Raw genomic sequence first — 23,493 nt, forward strand, 5'->3', positions numbered from 1 at the left:
GGGACACTGTATTGTCCCTGAATGAGGGTGCCCGGGACACAAACATGAATTGAGGGACAATCCCGGGCAATCCGAGACACGTGGGCACCCTACTGTTGGCTGTCACACTACGTTGGTCTGACAGTACAACTGCTGTAATCATTACTTTGAAGTAGATATAGTAAAACATTATTCTTGGTGAAGTATTCCTGTGTGGAGTGTCGCTTCCTTTGAATTGCTGACCAGGTGGAAGCTGGAGGTTGAAGGTAAAGATAAAAGGTATATTATATTGTATATTGTGAAATTGTCTGTAAGTTTCTACCGCACACTAACATTACACCACAGCTGTGTCAAGGGGACTGAGTCAAAATGAAGGGGGAGTAATAGCAGAGTACAGGCCCAAATAAAATACCAGCAGCTCCTTCGGGGGTCAGTGCTACACTTGTTTGCGGGGACTTTAATTGTGTTGTGGACAAAACCTTGGACTGCTCCTCCCATCAGAGCATACACAGATATGAGCTAAAACCATTTCCTGAGGAGACCAATCTCTATGATACTTGGAGATGCACAAACTCCTCAGAACGGGACTATACATACTTCTCAGCCCCTCATAATTCCTACTCAAGGATTGACCTGATGTTATCTGACCTCACCATTCTACAAAGAACTTTAGAAGTGAAAATACATGCGATAACTTGGTCAGACCATGCCCCAGTGACCATTACCATACAAGAACAGTACTCATGCTACCCTGCCTACCTTTGGAGATATAATATTTCGATCTTCTCTAATCCACTCCATAAGGAACAAATTTCTAAACTAATTACAGAATATTTTCAGATTAATAACAATGTAGAAGTGAATGTAATGTCATGTTATGGTGTGCTCACAAGGCTTATAGTAGAGGCTTGCTGATCCAAGCTGCGGCAAGGGAAAAGAGGCAGGAGACTAAAATTCTTACCAAACTATCAGCAAACTTAAACCCATTGGAGACACAAAACAAACAAAGCCCCTCCCCCATCACCAAATCAGAACTCTTATGCCCCGTACACACGTTTGGATTTTCTGATGGAATATGTGTGATAGGACCTTGTTGTCGGAAATTCCGACCGTGTGTAGGCTCCATCCATCGAAATTTCCGACACACAAAGTTTGAGAGTTTGCTACAAAATTTTCCGACAACAAAATCCGTTGTCGGAAATTCTGATCGCGTGTACACAAATCCGACGCACAAAGTGCCACGCATGCTCAGAATAAATTAAGAGACAAAAGCTATTGGCTACTGCCCCGTTTATAGTCCCGACGTACGTGTTTTATGTCACCGCGTTCAGAACAATCGGATTTTCCGACAACTTTGTGTGACCGTGTGTATGCAAGACAAGTTTGAGCCAACATCCGTCGGAAAAAATCCATGGATTTTGTTGTCGGAATGTCCGATCAATGTCCAATCGTGTGTATGGGGCATTAGAATGTAGGCAAAAACTTTAGATAGCCCTATTAGCAGAACACACAACATCACTAAACAGCTTTAAAGCCACCTACTACGTACACGGCAACAAGGCAGGCAAACTCTTATGCCCCGTACACACGGTCGGACTTTGTTCGGACATTCCGACAACAAAATCCTAGGATTTTTTCCGTCGGATGTTGGCTCAAACTTGTCTTGCATACACACGGTCACACAAAGTTGTCGGAAAATCCGATCGTTCTAAACGCGGTGACGTAAAACACGTACGACGGGACTATAAACAGGGCAGTGGCCAATAGCTTTCATCTCTTTATTTATTCTGAGCATGCGTGGCACTTTGTCCATCGGATTTGTGTACACACGATCGGAATTTCCGACAACGGATTTTGTTGTCGGAAAATTTTATCTCCTGCTGTCCAACTTTGTGTGTCGGAAAATCCGATGGAAAATGTCCGATGGAGCCCACACACGGTCGGAATTTCCGACAACACGCCCCGATCGGACATTTTCCATCGGAAAATCCGACCGTGTGTACGGGGCATTATCCAATTATATACGAAAAAAGAAACAAAAAATTCTAAATTAAGCTCTATCACTGACCCCCATACAGGTCAAATAATCTACCATCCTACTAAAATCGCCCAACGCATTTCAGAAATATTATAGTGACCTATACCATTTAAATTCGGACCCCAAAACTCCACAACCAAATGATCTCAGTATAAACGCCTTTCTTAATTCCGTAAACTTGCCCAAACTAAGTGAAGAAGCCTCGGCATCTATGAACTCACAGATACTAGAAAAAGAAGTATTAGACACAATTAGATCACTCCCAGCATATAAATCTCCTGGTTGTGATGGATTCTCTGCAGAATACTATCAGGCCTTTGCAACAATTCTGTCTCTGCATTTACAAAAACTGTTCAACTATGCAGCATCAAATGCCTCTTTTCCCGAAGAAATGCTGGAAGCCTCTATTATAGCCAAAACCAGGTAAGAAGCCGGATTGTCCTCAAAACTTCAGACCAATTTCGTTGCTAAACACCGGATTTGAAAATCTATGCAAAACTCATTGCCAATTGCCTGGCAATAGTAACCCCACATCTGGTGAATGCAGACCAGGTAGGCTTTGTAAAGGGGCGCCAAGCTCCAGATGGCACACGTAGACTCTACAACCTGATACATATAACAGAAACTCGCGGAACCCCCACTGTAGTCCTGACACTAGATGCCAAAAAGGCGTTTGACAGGGTGCACTGGGGGTTCCTGAGCGCGACCTTAGAGAAATTTGGCTTTAACGACCTTATGCACTCTGCAATTATGGCATTATACACAAAGCCATCAGCTAAAGTATTTACTTCTAATGTTTTATCAGACAAATTTCACAATACAAATGGTACCCGTCAGGGATGCCCTTTGTCTCCCTTGATTTTTTCTTTAATGATGGAGCCCCTGGCGGAGACCATTAGAACTTGCGATGCAATTTCTGGTATCAACATTGGGGGATACTCCCACAAAAATTGGGTTATTCGCTGATGATGTTGTCTTAACGCTGACCAGTCCGGCTTCCTCACTTGAAAAAGTACAATCGATCTTGCATGACTTTGGGTTGGCGTCCTACTATAAGCTCAATGCAAACAAATCTACTATCCTACCCATAGGGCTGACAAGTAAGTTGAAAAAACATCTCAAAGCAACACTCCCATTTCAATGGGCATCTAATAACCTAACATACCTTGGGGGTCACACTGACATCACCATCAGCTTCCACATATGAAGCAAACTTCCCTAAGTTGATAGGCATTATTAAACAAGATCTGCAACATATATCCAAATTTGAATTATCCTGGATGGGGAAGATAGCCGCTATGAAAATGATGACTTTACCTAAGATAATATACCATTTTAGAACTATACCAATAACTATACCAGAGCGCTTCTTTACAGAAGTGGATAAACTATTTCGACAATGTATATGGGGTACAAAAAAGATCAGAATTTCATACCCCCTATTAGGGAGGCACAAGTCTAGAGGAGGGGTGAACTTCTCCAATCTTAAAAACCATTATTTAGCGGCCCATCTAGATCAGATTAAAGCTTGGTTCAACCCACATACAGAAAAATTGTGGGTTCAGATCCAGAAGGGCGCGGTGGGGAATAAACACTTACCTACCTTGCTGTTGTCGAGCTTGACCCATATGAAACTAAACTGTAAGGCCTTTCCCTCAGTGGACTCTACTATATTAGCATGGAACAAACTACATACCACACTACCACAAGATGAAATGGATACATGCACTGATTTTCCAATACAAATATATGAATGTATCATTCCGAACGTAAATAGCCAACCATGGATCAGAGAGGGAATACTGACCTACAAAGGGTTGTTATCTAAACAACCTAGACCCATATCATTCTCTCATATTCAACTTACATATTTTCATAGAAATAACCCAAATATATCTTATAATATTCACAGAGAAACCTGGTCATATTTGATGTCTAGCCATGACGAGCCCAAAGGGATGTCATGGTTCTACAACAAGCTACAATATAGTGGATCCTTTCAAAAATCTTCTAACATGCAAAATTGGGAAAAGGAGATTGAAACCCCATACACACGGAGAGAATGGCAAAGCGCCATTCAATCTCACTTTCGCTACTCCCGTTGTGTGAACCACTGGGAACTGATGTTGAAGATGTTATACAGGACATATGTAACCCCAGTCAGGCCGGCACCAATTTATCCAGGCTCATCTCCTAATTGTTGGAGAGAGTGTGGAGAAAAAGGAAGCATTTTGCCTATTCTATGGAAATGCAGAGGAGTGAAAAGCTTTTGGAAATCAGTTTTCTCCCTAATTACTGGCCTACTGGTCACTGGCCTAATTATTTCACCGTCACCTCAAATGGCTATACTTACCATAGGGATACACACAATACCTACACAATTCAGACCTATAGTCACGCATGTTCTGATAGCAGCAAAGCTAACTATTACCTCTAAATGGAAGTCTTTAGAAGCTCCTAATCTATCTGAAGTCATTTATAGAGTTAAACTGCAATATTCATATGAAAAATACTTTGCTATACGGACTCAAAACCTACCCAAATTTAAACACCACTGGGGCATTTGGATTGCAAACTACCCAACTGATGTTTAGTGGAATATTTTAATCTATTTCTAAACATATTATTTTCTATTATTTCTTCTTGATTTTCTTTGGTTTGTTTGATTTATGTTCGGATCTCTGAATTGTCATTCTAGAAAAATTGATTACACGGTTTAAAATAACCATATAGTCAAAGGTAAAACACTGTAAAGGGTGCGGCCCCGTACTCCAAGGCACAGTTATCTCCCTTTAAGGGGTGCCGGGAGTGCAACAGCAGCACCAACGCTGAGAATGAGCATTTTATTTATTTTATTTATCTACATACCTGTACCTATGTATCTTCTAATGATTATTCAGATGTCTATTATGTTTATGTTATGTAACTATTTGTTTTACTGCTGAAAATGTAATAAAAACAATTGAAAAGAGAAAATAAATCTCTTTTTGCATTCTCAAAGTGTCTGGCGCTCAACTTACTCACACTTACTACACCACACCCACTATGCCCAGTAACCAGGGCCGGCCCTACCATGGAACCCGATGGAGCCATGGTTCCAGGCGGCACATTCAGGGGGGCGGTAAATTGCCGCCCACCAGCCAGCCCATTCCGCCCGCTCCGCTGCGTATCCCACTGTGAGAATCCACCGAGAAAGGTCCCCCTGTCTGCCTTGTACTGCGCAGGCGCAGCGCTTGCGCAGTACGGAGGACAAAGGAGAAGCCGAAAGTCCCCGAACATTAACAGCTGTTCATGAGCTCTACACAGCGCCTGCACTTCAGGGTACATTGTGCCACACGCTCCCGCTGTTGATGTTCGGAGACTTTCGGCATCTCCTTTGTCCTCCGTACTGCGCAAGCGCAGTACAGGGCGGACACTATCCGATGGGGGACCTTTCTCGGCAGAACACCGGGCTCCTCACAGTGGGATCAGCAGCAGTGGCAAGTCACAATCCACAATGTGTGCCAGGTGACGTGGCAAGCGACAATCCGGTACGTGTGGCAAGTGACAATCTGCAATGTGTGGCAGGTGGCGTCGTGGCAATCTGCAATGTGTGGCGGGTGGCGTTGTGGCAAGTGACAATCCGCATCTGAAGGCAGGTGACGTTGGCAAGTGACACGCTCGGGGCTCCCACTGATTCTGCATTATGGTGAGTTGAACTATTTTATTTTATATAACATGTAATAGTAGAAATATTGCACTTCAATCATTTTTTTTGTGATACAGCACTGCATCGCTTTAACTGACAATTGCGCGGTCGTACGACGCTGTACACAAACAAAGTTGACGTTCTTTTTTTCCCACAAATAGAGCTTTCTTTTGGTGGTATTTGATCACCTCCGCGGTTTGTATTTTTACAGGTCCTCTTTATACTCCTTTACATGTATAGAGCCATGACAGGTCCTCTTTAGTTACCATGATATAAAATAATGGATGTGGGGGCATTTAGGTGGGCGTGATTTTTTTTTTTTTGGGGGGGGGGCAGTATTTCATTCTTAGTACCAGGCAGCACAATGTCTTGGGCCGGCACTGCTAGTAATCCACACTGTGAAGATGAATGTCAGCTCTCCCTGACTCTGGAGGTCACCATTAGGCCTCTAGGGGTCGGGGGTCATGGCTACATAATCTATATAGATTATCCAGATAGCAAACCATCTGTGTGCTGGATGGGGGGGGGTTATTTACTAAAGGCAAATCCACTTTGCACTACAAGTGCACTTGGAAGTGCAGTCACTGTAGATCTGAGGGGGACATGCAAGGAAAATAAAAAATAGCATTTTTGCTTGCACATGATTGGATGATAAAATCAGCAGAGCTTCCCCTCATTTCAGATCTTCTCCTCAGACCTACAGTGACTGCACGTCCAAGTACACTTGTAGTTAGGGTGCCCACGTGTCCCGGATTGCCCAGGACAATCCCGCAATTAGCAGGTCTGTCCCGGGTCCCGGGCACCTTCATTCCTGGACAATACAGTGTCCCGGAATGATACTGACAGAGTGAGCAAACCCTGCTGTAGCACTGGGGCTCATTCCGCCTCCACCTGATACTCTACTGGCCACTGGTTGCTACAGCCGCCTGGCGTGTATCAACCAGTGACGTAAAAGATGCGACTCCCTGCTCAGCACTCAAAGCGGAGGAGGAGTTAACTTCCTCCTCCTTCCTGCCTAGTGCTCTCCACCACGCTGGATGCCCCTCCCACCTCCTTTATCCTCTGGCAAGTGACACGGCATCTGGGCCAGGTGTCAGTGGGGGCTCCACTCAGGACATCCCAAAGAAGAGTCTCTGCTACCGCACTTCTAGTCTCCATAGAGATCTCTACTGGGCACCTGACCAATCACAGCACAGAGCAGCGGACACCAGCGATGTTCCCCGATCAGTGCGATCGCACAGCGAGTGTTATTCTAGAAGGGGGGGGAGCCGCCAGCCTCTGCCCACACCATAAGGAGAATCGCTGGGGACATTCTGGATTGTCAGAGGGACTTGTAGAAGTTCTATAAAGCTGTCTGTTAGATGGATGAGCCTCCTTGTCAGTCCATTTCTTCACCCTCCTCCCCCGCTCACTGACCTGCCAGCTTGGAATGCTCCGCGGGGGCCGTCCTAGAAGAATCATAAATCACTGTGAGAGGACCATAAACCAGTGCTCAGGGGAATGTACAGCTGTCAGTGTGTTTGTACATGTCTACTGCCTGTGTGTGCGACACTGAGACATGAGACAAAACTGGCTTATCCACTTGCTCTCCAAAAGATTTACCCCTCCCTAATGACCAGGCCATTTTTTGCAAAAAGTCACTGCGATATTTGAACTGACAATTGCGCAGTCATGCAACGCTGTAACCAAATAAAAATGAAAGATATCCTTTTTGTTCCCACAAACAGAACTTTCTTTTGGCGGTATTTGATCACCTCGGCGGTTTTCATATTTTTGCACAATAAACAAAAAAGCGTAAATTTTGAAAAAAAAATATTTTTTTTTACTGCTATAAAACATCCAATAAAAAAAATTGAAAAAAAAAATTCATCAGTTTAGGCCAATATGTATTCTCCTACATATTTGTGGTAAAAAAAATCCCAATAAACGTCTATTGATTGGTTTGCTCCTATATGTTTATAGCTTCTACATGGAACATTTATGGAATTTTTATTTATTTTTCTTCTACTCGTAATGGTGACAAACAGCGACTTCTAGCGGGACTGCCATGTTGCGGCGGACAAATTGGACACCCTGCATCTGGTGGCAAGTGACACGCTCAGGGCTCCCACTGATTCTGCATTATGGTGAGTTGAACTATTTCATTATATATTATAATGCAGTAATAGGAATAATGTGATTAGATCATCCTGACACCATATCAAGCATGGTGTCAGGATAATTAAAGTGCCAACACCAGCCATTCGCCCGACAAACCACCCGCCGCCAAATTCCACACAACCACCCATCCGCCAGTTGCCTCCACCCCCTGGCATAGTTGCCGACATTGCAAAAAAAAAAATGTGGGACACTTTTTTGGCCGTAGGCGGAGCCGCACAATAGTTAGGGGGCAGGTCATTCATTTGTAGGCGTGGTTTAGGAAAAAATACAAGCGAGGCGCGCCGCGGCAAAAAAAACGGGCGTGGTTTAGGCGAAATAGTGGGCGTTGCTTAAATGGGCGTGGCTCAAGAGGGTGTGGTTAGAGTCTGAGATGAATGAGGGATGGAGAGGGAAAGAGGGAGAGAGGGATGGAGGGACAGCAGCCCCAGATCCTACACAATAGAAATCTGTGTATTCTAGAAAGTCAGCAGATAAAGATACTCCAAACACCTGGTGTTAGCACTTCAATCATCCCGGCACCATGGTTGTTATGGTGTCAGGATGATTGAAGCGCATTATTTCTATTATTACATTGTAATATAAAATGAAATTATTCAACTGACCATAATCCAGAGTCAGTGGGGGCCCTGAGCGTGTCACCTGCCACCAGATGCCATCAGGTGTCCCCAGCGGAGTCCCCCCTTACATCAGACATTGCAGCGGAGTCCCCCCTTACATCAGGCATTGCAGCAGAGTCCCCCCTTACATCAGACATTGCAGCGGAGTCCCCTCTTACATCAGACATTGCAGCGGAGTCCCCCCCTTACATCAGACATTGCAGCAGAGTCCCCCCTTACATCAGACATTGCAGCGGAGTCCTCCCTTACATCAGACATTGCCAGCGGAGTCCTCCCTTACATCAGACATTGCAGCGGAGTCCCCCCTTACATCAGACATTGCAGCGGAGTCCCCCTTACATCAGACATTGCAGCGGAGTCCCCATTACATCAGACATTGCAGCGGAGTCCCCCCTTACATCAGACATTGCAGCGGAGTCCCCCCTTACATCAGACATTGCAGCGGAGTCCCCCCTTACATCAGACATTGCAGCGGAGTCCCCCCTTACATCAGACATTGCAGCAGAGTCCCCCCTTACATCAGACATTGCAGCAGAGTCCCCCTTACATCAGGCATTGCCAGCAGAGTCCCCCCCCTTACATCAGAAATTGCCAGCAGAGTCCCCCCTTACATCAGACATTGCAGCGGAGTCCCCCTTACATCAGACATTGCCAGCAGAGTCCCCCCCTTACATCAGACATTGCCAGCAGAGTCCCCCCTTACATCAGACATTGCAGCGGAGTCCCCCTTACATCAGACATTGCCAGCAGAGTCCCCCTTACATCAGACATTGCAGCGGAGTCCCCCCTTACATCAGACATTGCCAGCAGAGTCCCCCTTACATCAGACATTGCAGCGGAGTCCCCCCTTACATCAGACATTGCAGCGGAGTCCCCCCTTACATCAGGCATTGCAGCGGAGTCCCCCCTTACATCAGACATTGCAGCGGAGTCCCCCCTTACATCAGACATTGCCAGCAGAGTCCCCCCTTACATCAGGCATTGCAGCGGAGTCCCCCCTTACATCAGACATTGCAGCGGAGTCCCCCCTTACATCAGACATTGCAGCGGAGTCCCCCCTTACATCAGACATTGCAGCGGAGTCCCCCCTTACATCAGACATTGCAGCGGAGTCCCCCCTTACATCAGGCATTGCAGCGGAGTCCCCCTTACATCAGACATTGCAGCGGAGTCCCCCTTACATCAGACATTGCAGCGGAGTCCCCCTTACATCAGACATTGCAGCGGAGTCCCCCCTTACATCAGGCATTGCAGCGGAGTCCCCCCTTACATCAGGCATTGCAGCGGAGTCCCCCCTTACATCAGGCATTGCAGCGGAGTCCCCCCTTACATCAGACATTGCCAGCAGAGTCCCCCCTTACATCAGGCATTGCCAGCAGAGTCCCCCCCCTTACATCAGACATTGCAGCGGAGTCCCCCCTTACATCAGACATTGCAGCGGAGTCCCCCCTTACATCAGACATTGCAGCGGAGTCCCCCTTACATCAGACATTGCCAGCAGAGTCCCCCCTTACATCAGACATTGCAGCAGAGTCCCCCCTTACATCAGACATTGCAGCGGAGTCCCCTCTTACATCAGACATTGCAGCGGAGTCCCCCCTTACATCAGACATTGCAGCGGAGTCCCCCCTTACATCAGACATTGCCAGCAGAGTCCCCCCTTACATCAGACATTGCCAGCAGAGTCCCCCCTTACATCAGACATTGCCAGCAGAGTCCCCCCTTACATCAGACATTGCAGCGGAGTCCCCCCTTACATCAGACATTGCCAGCAGAGTCCCCCCCCTTACATCAGGCATTGCCAGCGGAGTCCCTCCTTACATCAGACATTGCCAGCAGAGTCCCCCTTACATCAGACATTGCAGCGGAGTCCCTCCTTACATCAGACATTGCAGCGGAGTCCCCCCTTACATCAGACATTGCAGCGGAGGGGAGGGAGAATTTTTTTTTCCCCCTCAAACAGAAGCTGGGAGCACTTTGCCTTACCGAATGACACACTAGCTCCCCCCACGTGGCGCCGACTGTTCTCTGGTGGTCCCGGCCTCGGGCTCCCCCGGACCTTTCACGTTCTCCTCCTTGGTGCTGTGTAAACAGGAGGAGGCAAACTTCTTCCTCCGAGTGAGAGTCCTGGCACTAACACAGCGGTGCGCACCTCCCCCATCCATCCATGTGCTCCGACTGCGAAGTAGCCACGCCCCTGCTTGCCATACTTGGCAAATCAAGGCAGGCAGAAGGAGCAGGTGTCCTCCTTGTCCAATAGAAGACAAGGAGGCCAAAATGAGGCAGGGGGGAGGATACTGAGGATACTGAGGATACTGAGGCTGCGGTGATAGTATTAATTAACTCAATAATGCCCAAATGTACGATCTTGGGACAAGCAAGGAAATTCGGGACAAATCCCAGGAAATAAAAAAATCGGGATGAGGCTCCCGAATTCGTGCATGTCCCGGGAAATTCGGGACTATTGGCAAGTATGCCCTGGTAATTGGCAAAAGTTTGTTCCATGAAACAGGTCCGTCAAGAAAGGGGGGGGGTGTCCCTGAATGGCAGTTTGGAAATGTGGTCACCCTACTTGTAGTGCAGAGTGGATTTGTCTTCAGTAAATAAGTCCCACTGTATAAATACAAAAATGTCTGTTATATTCCCAGGAGATGAACATTGTCCTACAGGAGATGTTTTTATTATCTGTGTCCCTTCATATAACTAATCCTATGAATACAGTACAAGTCACAGCCCAGCCTCCCCCTGTGTAGAGGACGTGACCCTCCCAACTACATTCTTCTCCGGTGTCTTTCACTTTCATTTCCTCGTCTGCTGTCAGCGATGGCGTCTGGTGATCTGAGAGCTGAGTTGGAATGTTCCGTCTGTCTGAACATTTATACAGATCCTGTAATGCTGAGATGTGGACACAACTTCTGCCGGGTCTGTATTGATCGTGTGCTGGATACACAGGGGGGGTCTGGAGGATATTCCTGTCCTGAATGTAGAGAGAAGTTTCCGGATCGGCCTGCACTGCACAGGAACATAACACTACGTAACATAGTGGAGAATTTCCTGTCTGCTCAGCCAGATCGGGAGGAGTCCGGGGTCTTCTGTACTTACTGTGTGGACTCTCCTATACCTGCTGTTAGATCCTGTCTGCACTGTGAGGTTTCTCTGTGTGATAAACACCTAAGAGTCCACAAAAAGTCGTCAGAACATGTCTTATGTGACCCCACCTTGTCCATGGAGAGCAGGAAATGCTCCGTCCATAAGGAAGTTTTGAAGTATTTCTGCACTGAGGATGATATCTGTATCTGTGTGTCTTGTTGTATGATTGGAGGACATAAAGGACATAAGATGGAGTCACTGGATGAGGCTTTTGAGAAGAAGAAGGAGACACTGAGGAATGTTCTGCAGAAACTTCTGACAAAGAGAGAGGAGACGGAGGAAAGAGTCCAGAGTCTGCAGGAACACAGGAGGAAAGTAGAAGAAGAAGCAGCTGGTGACACCGAGAGAGTCACTGCCCTGTTTATAGATCTCAGGAGACGTCTGGAAGACCTGGAGAAGAGAGTTCTGAGGGAAATCTCCGGGAGGGCAGAGCGGATCTCCATCTCCATCCGGGATCTGGAAATAAAGAAGGAGGAGCTGTCCAGGAAGTTGCGTCACATTGAGGAGCTGTGTAACATGACGGATCCACTGACTGTCTTACAGGAATCAGACACAGGTGACTTGTGTGATACTGAGGATGGAGATAATGAGGACAGAGAGAGACATGAGGAACTCCTCCATGATGGAGGGGGTCTGGATGTGGCGGGTGTCTTACACACAGGTTTATCTGATATGATAACAGAGGTAAATGTATACTCCTATATACAGGGACCTGCAGACATATTACTGGATGGAAACACAGCTCAGAATGATCTACAGATATCAGATGACAGGAAAACTGTATCCAGGTCAGATAGAAACCAGAATCATCCAAAAACACCAGAGAAATTTCAGAATTATTATCAGGTGTTGAGCAGTCGGAGTTTCTCCTCAGGGAGACATTACTGGGATGTGGATGTCGGGGGATCAGATATATGGAGAGTCGGGATGTGTTACCCCAGTATAGAGAGGAGAGGATTGGAGTCACTGATTGGAAGTAATAAGAAGTCCTGGGGTTTGGACAGGGATGGTAATCAGTATTTGGTGATACATGACAGTAATAAGATCCTCTTACCCACCAATCTCTCCAGTAACAAAGTCAGGATAGATCTGGATTATGAGGTCGGGCGGATCTCCTTTTATGATCTGTGTGACCCGATCCGACATCTCCACACCTTCACCACCACCTTCACTGAGCCCCTCCATGCTGGGATACGTGTATGGAGAGGTTGTATAAAGATCTGTGGGGGGAAACGGGAGATGTGAGAGCTCCACCCAGAGACTGATGACATCATAGTAAGGGAGGGTCAGATCGGTTAAATATTTATCCAATGGGGCAGATGGTGGGGACTCCAGTCAGTGTCTCTTTTATTGTAGTTTGGGGTACAGTACAAATCAGGGTGCAGGGTTACAGAAATAGGAGGCCATGCTACAAAATCATGCTGATCTGCAATGTAATAGAGGAAATAAATGAGTAGAATAGAAGAAGTCAGTTTATACTGTAGGTGTGAGATGTTTTTTGGTTTGTTGATGTACAAAGTAACATTATTGTGTGACCGGGTGTACCCCTCTCAGGAGGACTGAACCCCCAGAAATGTGGGGGAGGGGAGATAAAGTTTAGGGTTAGGGTGAGAAAAGAGAACAAAACGGAAACGTCTGTCATCTATCTCCTCTATACAGGGTCGGGGGGTCTGAGCTCTGCAGTGCTCTATGTCGCCCCCTGGAAATTTACACCAGAACATGTTTTTATTAATGTCTCATCTTAATCCAATCAGAGTTCTTGAACTCCGTGATGTCATTAAATTCCAATAGAACTTTCAGCTTAACCCCTTGGTGCCAGCGCCTCCCAACCTTTTAAGGGGTTTAGGGTACCAGGAGGTGGGGTGGGGCTTATAATCCTGTGACCGCTGTGATTGGCTGTCACGGGGAGTCACAGGATTCGAAAGCTCCCGATCGCAAGTAGCGATCAGGAGCTTTCTGCTTGCCACCAGAAATGTGCCGGCACTGGGCGCACACTCTCAGCACAGCTGCATACTGTCGGCGCCAACAGGTTTAATCTGATAAATATATTCCAAGGGTTTCAATCCAAAAACTGTTCAAAGTTATTGTTTTTTTTTTTTTTTTTTTTTTTTAGAAAGCAGCCACAGCCTAAGTAGAAAAGCCTTCGCCCTGCCAAAATGCTTCAAAGAAGAACCCTTGCTCTCTGTGTGGAAGCAGCTGTCTCTCTGCAGAGGTCCAACATGCCCATTGCTGAGTCACAACTAGTCACAGCCAATTAACAGGGAGTATGAGCTTTACGAATTGGAGAGATCTAGATTTGACTCAACAGAGAGTGTGTCAGATCTCTGCAGGGAGACCACTGCTTCCACACGTGGCAAGGGTTCCTGGCAGGGGGCTGGGGTTTCTACTCAAGTTTGATTTCATTTTGAAATAATTTTATGTACATTTTTATGAATAATTGGGGCGCTTTAATACAGGAGGTTTGTTACTGGCCAGATCACCAGGTGAAAACAGGGAAAAAAGCCTAAAAATAAAAGAAAATGAATGCAGCCGCCACATCTAATGATTGGTAAGCTGCAATATTTGCCATTTTTGGTTTTCAGGTTTATTATACTGCTTTAATTGGTAGAGTAATTCTAGAAGAAGGTTGGTGTCATATTGGGATAGGACATACATTAATGTTTTGCTCGCATACAACACTATATTACCAAAAGTTTTGGGACGCCTGCCTATACACACACATGAACTTGAGTGGCATCCCAGTCTTAGACTGTAGGGTTCAATATTGAGTTGGCCCACATAGACACACTCCTAAACCTTGTGGACAGCCTTCCCAGAAGAGTTGAAGCTGTTATAGCTGCAAAGGGTGGACCAACTCAATATTGAACCCTACAGACTAAAACTGGGATGTCATTAAAGTTCATGTGTGTGTAAACCCCAGATGATGTCTAAGCAGACAAAACGCGTCGGATCGAGTCCTGCCAACATTATTGCGTTAATCCATGTCTCTGTAAGAGCCCTTTTATCTACATTTGAAATGTGAGTGTTCCTGTTTACCCTCTTTTTATTAAAATCTATTTTTTAAATGATATCACACTATGTGGAACCTTTCTTTAATTTTTGGTGTCATGGTGTGAGTACGTGGATACCCTTTGGTCCTCCTTCCCTCCATGTGAACTTCATCCGAATGTTTTACTGTGAACTTGCTGATGACCAGTACCGTTCAGACCCAGAATTGTGATGGTGGTGACCTGGATCTGTGATTGTTTCCACTTTAAATGGTGAATATCACCACAAGCCTGCATGACTTAAGAGGTATATGCCCCTTTAAGTCCACTGTTTCCGGTAAGCCTTCACACAATTGGTGGTGGTTCCTCTCGCAAGATCCCCTTCCTGTCATGTTCCCACTGATGCCTCCTGTGATGTCAACTTACTGACCGTGTCTATTGACACCGGGACTTTTTCACTCAACCCTTCCCCTCCTGTTTTGTACACTTTTTTCACATTGGTGGACACTATTTATTCATTAATTTTTTTGTTTTTATATCCCACTTGTGTTTTTACACTCATATTGTGTTATATTTGGTCACACATATCTTATCGTTATTTTTCAACTGTATATGTAAGCTCTTCATTTTCTTTTTGGGTCATTAAAGGTCATGTGTGTGTATATAGGCAGGTGTCCCAATACTTTTGGCAATATAGTGTATGTATTAAGGGGGAGGGTGTAAGTAAGGTTTTATCCAATCACAGGCCTCTCTGTAAGGAAAAGTGTGTGGCTTGTTCGATGTCTTATAGATGCATATATGCAGATTGATCTTCAGTGCATACCCAAATGTTTATGGGGCTCTCCACACACAATCAATCATTTCCTCTTTTTCTGTATAATTTTCTATCATTTGTAATTTTTCACTTTTTTGTTTTGAAAATCAAAAAAAATAAAATCACAAGAAACTCTCAATGGTGTAAATCAGCGGTCCCCAACCTCCCCGGCACCAGGGACCAGGTTCCTGGAAGACAGAATGGGGGGCAGCCTGTCACTTCAGGGGGGTTGGGGGATGCAGCCGTGTTGCCTGAAGTCAGCTCACAGGTCTTACCAGTGCTCTATGACGGTGAGGAGCCTTTCCCTGGCCCGGCTCTCCTCTCCTTTCTCCTCATCTCTGCTCCTCTTCTTCCCAAGGTGACCAGAGAGGGGAGGGAGTACTGGTGCTGGGAGAAGGGGAGCGGGCACCCTCCGGTGGTTGGAGGGTGGCATTGCAAGTTGTGCTGGCTCACTTTACCCACTGCCCACCCCCCACCCCACGCGGTGCGGCCCCAACAGGCCACAGACTGGCACCGGAGTTGGGGACCTCTGGTCTAAAAGAATAATGCAGAAATATAGGACATATGTGACTTGGCCTTTATTTATATCATGTCATTTGCAAACAATTTAACCTGTATTATATTTTTCTTTATGAATGTATTTTTTGTTCATTTTTGATTAAATAAAAAAGAAAACAATTTCATGTTTGATTCCGGTATGGATTTCTCGTCTTTCCTCCCCTTCATACCTGTGCTCAGATCCCAATATCTTATACATATATAAAACCCATCAGGTGCTAAAGGGGTGTGGCTACAAATTCTGGATGAACCCTCTGCACATTGCTAGATACCGTTTCTATCCTACAACTTGTGTCTATCTGCCCCATATTGGCACTATATCCACTGGAGTATTTGTATTTTACACAGCAAATATTCAATGCACTATGGAAACCTGGTGTACAGAACGCCCCCAGAAATGTCATTTCCTGCCGCTGTGATTGGCTCACTCAATATCTCACATTTGCACACAAGTACAGTATTAGGCACCCCCTTTCTTTTTGGTTTCAATACTTTCAAAGGGTTAAATATTTCCAAAAGGATGCAAACACAGCAACTGTCCTCAATAGAATACTGAAATTGCACCAGGTGGTTATAATTAGTATTAGGGTTGCACCGATACCACTTTTTTAAGAGTACAAGTACCAATACTTTTTTTCAAGTACTCGCCAATACCGATTACCAATACTTTTTTTTATGTCATGTGACAGTGGACTGTGTCAGTAGTTTTTTACTTTATTGTATTTATTTTTTTACAATTTTATTTTTTACAATTAATTTTTTTCTATTATTTTTTACAATTTATATTTTTTTGTTATTTTTTTTTTTACAATGCTTTCTTTTAATTTTTTGGAGGTGGGTGGAGTGGATGTGTCAGTGTTTTTTTTTTATTTTTTTTTACAATTTTACCTTTTTAATATTTATTATATTATTATTATTATTATTATTATTATTATTATTATTATTATTATTATCAGCCCTGTTGGGGGGGGGGGCTTTCCTGAGATATCAGGGGTCTAAATAGAACCCTGACATCTCCCCTTTGAAACAAGGAAAGGGATTGAGGACAGAGATTCATCAGTCCCTTTCTCTGCAGCCTCAGCTGCACTGAAAATGAATAGAGAGGAGACGGAGGCTCCTCTCCATTCATAGTTGCCAACTGTCCTGAATTTCCTGGGACATTTCAAGTATTTAGACCTTTGTCCAGGTCTTACTGTATCACAGGATATGTCCTGGGAAATCTGCTATTTACTGATTTTTCTCCGCCGCCGCTAGAGGTCCACGGGCAGCACTGGTGAATTGTCTCAGTCGCCCGCCATTTTACAGAAGACTAGCTGAGCTTTCGTGTAACAGGTCAGTCGCCCAGGGGAGGAAACAAGAGGTGGAGCCTGGGTGGTTGCCAATAGAAATGGAGCTGCCGCCAACTGGAGCTGTAATGGCGGCGGAGTTCAAACCATGCATGATTATCTGACAAGAGGCAGAGCTAAGGGACTCCACTGGGGACACACGATGTAAGGTGGGACTCCGCTGGGGACAGCTGATATAAGGAGGGACTTTGCTGGGGACAGCTGATATAAGCAGGAACTCCACTGGGGACACCTGATGTAAGGAGGGACTCCACTGATGACACCTGATATAAGGAGGGGCTCCGCTTGGGGCACCTGGTGTAAGGAGGGACTCTGCTGGGGACACCTGATGTAAGTAGGGACTACACTAGGGACACCCAATATAAGGAGGGACTCCGCTGGGGACACCTGATGTAAGGAGGGACGCTGCTGGGGGCACCTGATGTAAGGAGGGACTCTGCTGGGGACAGCTGATGAAAGGAGGGACTACACTGGGGACACCTGAAATAAGGAGGGACTTTGCTGTGGACACCTGATGTAAGGAGGGACTCTGCTGGGGACACCCGATGTAAGGAGGGACTCTGCTGTGGACACCTGATGTAAGGAGGGACTCCGCTGGGGACACCTGATATAAGGAGGGACTCTGCTGGGGACACCTGATGTAAGGAGGGACTCTGCTGGGGACACCTGATGTAAGGAGGGACTCTGTTGGGGACATCTGATGTAAGAAGGGACTCTGCTGGGGACACCTGATGTAAGGAGGGACTCCACTGGGGGCACCTGGTGGCATAAAGTATTGCAACGATCTCCATTTTATTCTCTAGGGTGTCTGCTAAAAAAAATATATAATGTTTGGGGGTTCTAATTAATTTTGAATTTTAAACAACAAATGTCAGAAATAGGCTCAGTCCTTAAGTGGTTAAATACACTTTTTTGGTATTTTTTTGGGTAATCACATTTCTATTAAACATTTTGTATTTACACAAGTTCCACTCACAACACGTAGATAGCATATTCATATATACACTTGGAACTTTATAAGTACTATAAATTAACATATTCACCCATATACCCATGAAGATCACATCCAAAAACAGTATACTTCTTTCATTTTTTTAAATAAAAAAAATTACTAATAAAGCCCCTTTTCCATATGCAAATAACCATTGCCATAGTTGTAACAGAAGCATAATTTTAGTGTCATTTAAACTATAGAAAATAATGTTTGTTTTGTTTTTGTTTTTTACAATTGCTTTTTTAAAAAGAAATATTTTCCAAATTAGGAGAAAAATCTTTTTTTTAGTTTGTCTATAGATAACAATAAATACATTTTTTATTTGCATACACTTGGCTCCATTTACAAAAGGAGACAACAGCACTTCTAACCAAGGGTGGGCCTCCCCTGAAGGACTAGGGGTTGAGCAGCTGACTGAAGATGAGCCATACCCTCTCAGGATGAGACAGACGCTTGACCTCAGGAACTGTCCTTACCAATTACTGCCACACAGCCGGAACCCCCTGCCGTGGCATCTCCTGAGATACTCCTGGACTACTTCAGCTTATTAGTTGATATGTGCAGAACCGGAAAATACCTGCAGAAACCTTTGCAACCTCAACCCTTCCCTTCTTCATTCTGCTACTGGTGGCCTTTACGTCAAAATTGCACTCCTGTTCTGCCCAGACCCAACCACTTCCATCTACAACAACACGCTCTCATCTTCCCTAGACGTAGTTGCTCCTCTTTCTACACGCAGAACCAGGCCCCATCTGCCACAACCCTGGCAAACAGATGACACCAGAAGTCTCAAGAGATGCAGCCGTGCTCTTGAGCGAGCATGGCGTAAATCTAAATCCCTGCAAGACTTTACCCTCTACAAATCTGCCCTTCTCAAATACAACTCCTGCCTCCACAGTACTAAACAAACCTACTACAACATTTTCATCAAAACCCTCTCATCCAAACCTTGTCAACTCTTTTCTACCCTTAATTCCTTACTTCACCCCCCACTGCCCCCACCCACCAACTTGCTTGCCGCTCAACAGATTGCCAACCATTTCAAAAGCAAAATCGACACGATATGCAAGGAGATATCCAGGAATCAACTTCCTCCCCTACCCAACACATCAGCTTCAACACCACACTCAATACTCTCCTCCTTCTGCCAAGTTACCACCGATGATGTTAATAAACTCCACTCACAATTACTGCGACCACCTTCCCGCTCTATCCTAAACCCCCTAACCCACATGTTCAACTTCTTCCTCTCCTCCGGCACCTTTCCTTCCCTGCTCAAACATGCACTGGTTACCCCCATAATAAAAAACCTTCACTAGACCCCACCTGTTTGAATAACTTAAGACCCATCTCCCTGCTCCCATTTGCCTCCAAGCTCATCAAACGCCTTGCCCATGACCGAATGAGTCACTACCTCAAGGACAACAACCTTCTCAACCCCCTATAGTCCGGCTTCTGTCCACAACATTCCACTGAAACTGCCCTACTAAAACTCTCCAATGACCTACTAACTGCTAAAACCGAAGGCCATTACTCCATATTCATACTCTTAGACCTCTCTGCTGCCTTCGACACAGTTGACCACCTGCTCCTCCTCATCAAACTACACTCCATTGCCCTCCGTGATTCTGCTTTATCCTGGTTCTCCTCCTACCTATCTCAGCGCACTTTCACTGTCACTTACAACTCCATCTCCTCCACTCCTCTTCCTCTTTCTGTTGGGGTAACGCAAGGCTCCATCCTTGGGCCCCTCCTATTCTCACTCTATATCTTCCCTGGGCCAGTTGATAACCTTCCATGGCTTCCAATACCACCTCTACGCCGATGACACCCAGATCTATCTCTCCACTCCTATACTTACCCCCTTGATCTCCTCACGGATCTCAAACTTACTGAATGACATATCGGTATGGATGTCACACCACTTTCTCAAACTCAATCTTTCTAAAACTGAGCTTGTTATGTTTCCTCCTTCCCGGTCCCCCCCATGACTTGACCATCAAGATCAACAGCACAACCACTGGTCCCTTCACACATGCCAGGGTGCTGGGTGTAATCCTTGACTCTAACCTCTTCTTCAGCCCCCACATCCAATCACTGGCTAAATCCTGCCACCTTAACTTCCGCCAGATCTCCAGAATTCGACCCTTCCTGACTAATGACACCACAAAGCAACTTATTCACTCCTTAATTATTTCCCGCCTTGACTACTGCAACTCTCTCATTAATGGCCATCTCTCTTACTCAGGCTATCCCCCCTTCAGTCTATTATGAATGCTGCTGCTAGACTCCTACACCTCACTAATCGATCCGTGACTGCTGCTCCTCTCTGCCAATCCCTTCACTGGCTTCCCCTACCCCACCATGTAAAATTTAAAATGCTAACCACGACATACAAGGCCATCCACAACATCGGTCGTCTGAGGACTCGGAGGCCTGTAATGCTGGCTGCACAGCCTGCTAAATGCTGCTAAGCGAAGCACGCTACGGACTCGAGACGCTTGCTTGCTGGAAGCAGAAGAGGATGGAGCTCTGTGGAAACCAGAAGTTCATGAGGGTAAACGTCCCTGCCTCACAATATCATTTCATTTTCGTTTGTTAACCACTTCTCGACTGGCTTAAGTCGATATACAGTGGCAAAGTGGTTCGTTCCTGCGAATCAACGTATGGATACATCTGTACTAGGGATGAGCCGAACACCCCCCGGTTCGGTTCGCACCAGAACCTGCGAACGGACCGAAAGTTCGCACGAACGTTAGAACCCCATTGACGTCTATGGGACACGAACGTTCAAAATCAAAAGTGCTCATTTTAAAGGCTAATTTGCATGATATTGTCCTAAAAAGGGTTTGGGGACCCGGGTCCTACCCCAGGGGACATGTATCAATGCAAAAAAAACTTTTAAAAACGGCCGTTTTTTCGGGAGCAGTGATTTTAATGATGCTTAAAGTAAAAAAAAAAAAAGTGAAATATTCATTTAAATATCGTACCTGAGGGGTGTCTATAGTATGCCTGTAAAGTGACATGTGTTTCCCGTGTTTAGAACAGTCCCTGCACCAAATGTCATTTTTAAAGGAAAAAATCTCATATATGGATGAAAATCAGTGAGACAAACGGCATGGGTACCCCCCAGTCCATTACCAGGCCCTTTGGGTCTTGTATGGATATTAAGGGGAACCCCGCACCCAAATTAAAATAAGGAAAGGTGTGGGGCCACCAGGCACTATATACTCTGAACAGCAGTATACAGGCGGTGCAAACAAGACAGGGACTGTAGGTTTGTTGTTAAGTAGAATCTCTTTGTAATTTTGAACGGGTACATTTTTAACATGTTTAGCTCCAGCCAAAAAATCTTTTGTAAGCTTTTTGGAAAACATAGGGAAGGGTTATCACCCCTGTGACATTTGTTTTGCTGTCTTTCCTCCTCTTCAGAAGATTTCACCTCACTTTTTGTCCCAATGAAAAATGTTTTTTGAAAATTTGGGTTTTTTTGTGGAACAAGGATTGGAAAGCATCAGTGGAAAGGAGAAATGTTTTTCCCATATTAACTCTTACAGGAGAGAATTTCCCTTCCTAGGGGTAGATTTCATCTCACTTCCTGTTGTCTCCTTCCGTTTGCAAGTAGGAGTCGTTTGTAAGTTAGTTGTTTGAAAGTAGGGTCCTGCCCTATATACTCAGCAGAAATTTGGGCCTTAGGTGTTGCTGTGGCCACAACACTGTAAGCCCTCACAGGGCCCTGCTGTGAAATATTAGATCAAGAATTGTAATTACATGCCCCTGTTGAACAGGAGCTGAAAAATTAGGCCTTAGGCACTGGTGCTGGTGCCACAACACTACAACCCCTCACAGACACTCTAGTTGGAACGCAGGAACGAGCCCTGCTGCAAAGTATTGCATCAAAAATTGTAATTACACGCCCCTGTTAAACAAGGACTGAAAAATTGGGCCTTAGGCACTGGTGCTGGTGCCACAACACTGCAACCCCTCACAGACACTCTAGTTGGAACGCAGGAACGAGCCCTGCTGCAAAGTATTGCATCAAAAATTGTAATTACACGCCCCTGTTAAACAGGGGCAGAAAAAATGGGCCTTAGGCACTGGTGCTGGTGCCACAACACTGCAACCCCTCACAGACACTCTAGTTGGAACGCAGGAACGAGCCCTGCTGCAAAGTATTGCATCAAAAATTGGAATTACACGCCCCTGTTAGACAGGGGCAGAAAAATTGGGCCTTAGGCACTGGTGCAGGTGCCACAACACTGCAACCCCTCACAGACACTCTAGTTGGAACGCAGGAACGAGCCCTGCTGCAAAGTATTGCATCAAAAATTGTAATTACACACCCCTGGTAAACAGGGGCAGAAAAAATGGGCCTTAGGCACTGGTGCTGGTGCCACAACACTGCAACCCCTCACAGACACTCTAGTTGGAATGCAGGAACGAGCCCTGCTGCAAAGTATTACATCAAAAATTGTAATTACACGCCCCTGTTAAACAGGGGCTGAAAAATTGTGCCTTAGGCACTGGTGGTGGCGCCCAGAACCAAAAATGTTCTTACAAGCTATCAGCGTGATGATTGAGGAGGAAGAGCATAATTACTCAGGGATAGTCACTCAGCATCAGCATAGGCAGTCTTTGAAGGGATCTGAGATTTCAAAAAAAATTATTCGGTTACATCAGCATCAGGTGCTTGGTAGCTGGTGGTGATCTAAGACTGATTCATTTTTATGAAGGTCAGTCGATCGACCGAGTCAGTGGACAGACGCACCCTGTGATCGGTTACCATGCCTCCAGCAGCACTGAATGTGCGTTCCGAAAGAACGCTGGATGCAGGACAGGCCAGTAGCTCAATTGCATACTGTGCAAGCTCTGGCCAGTGATCCATCCTCAAGACCCAGTAACCCAGAGGATTTTCGGTGGGAAAGGTGTCCAAATCTGATCTTGCCCCTAGGTATTCCTGCACCATGTAAAACAGACGCTGGCGATGGTTGCTGGAACTGATCATACCTTGGGGCTGAGGACCAAAAAATTGTCTGAACGCATCGGTCAGACGGCCACCTTCTCCACCGCTCCTTCTTTGACTAACCGAAGCCTCAGCAACACGTTGTCCAGAAACAGGAGTTTGTAACCTCCCAGTCTCTGAGAACGCGTTGCACAGACCT

At 45.6% G+C, this 23,493-nt stretch overlaps 1 protein-coding gene across 1 annotated transcript; it reads left to right on the forward strand.

Moving 5' to 3' along the window:
* Positions 1 to 11,290: 11,290 nt before the first annotated feature.
* LOC141134926 (E3 ubiquitin-protein ligase TRIM7-like) lies at positions 11,291 to 15,058 on the forward strand. The gene has a single exon (XM_073624358.1). It carries the CDS (start codon positions 11,306 to 11,308, stop codon positions 12,875 to 12,877), a length of 1,572 nt encoding a protein of 523 aa, XP_073480459.1. The 5' UTR covers positions 11,291 to 11,305; the 3' UTR covers positions 12,878 to 15,058.
* Positions 15,059 to 23,493: the final 8,435 nt, after the last annotated feature.

Source organism: Aquarana catesbeiana, linkage group LG03 (genome assembly GCF_042186555.1).
Source record: "Aquarana catesbeiana isolate 2022-GZ linkage group LG03, ASM4218655v1, whole genome shotgun sequence".
In the NCBI taxonomy this organism is placed as follows: Eukaryota; Metazoa; Chordata; class Amphibia; order Anura; family Ranidae; genus Aquarana; species Aquarana catesbeiana.

Coding starts and splice junctions, on each gene's coding strand:
- LOC141134926 (XM_073624358.1), top strand. CDS start 11,306: ATGGCGTCTGGTGATCTGAGAGCTGAGTTGGAATGTTCCGTCTGTCTG.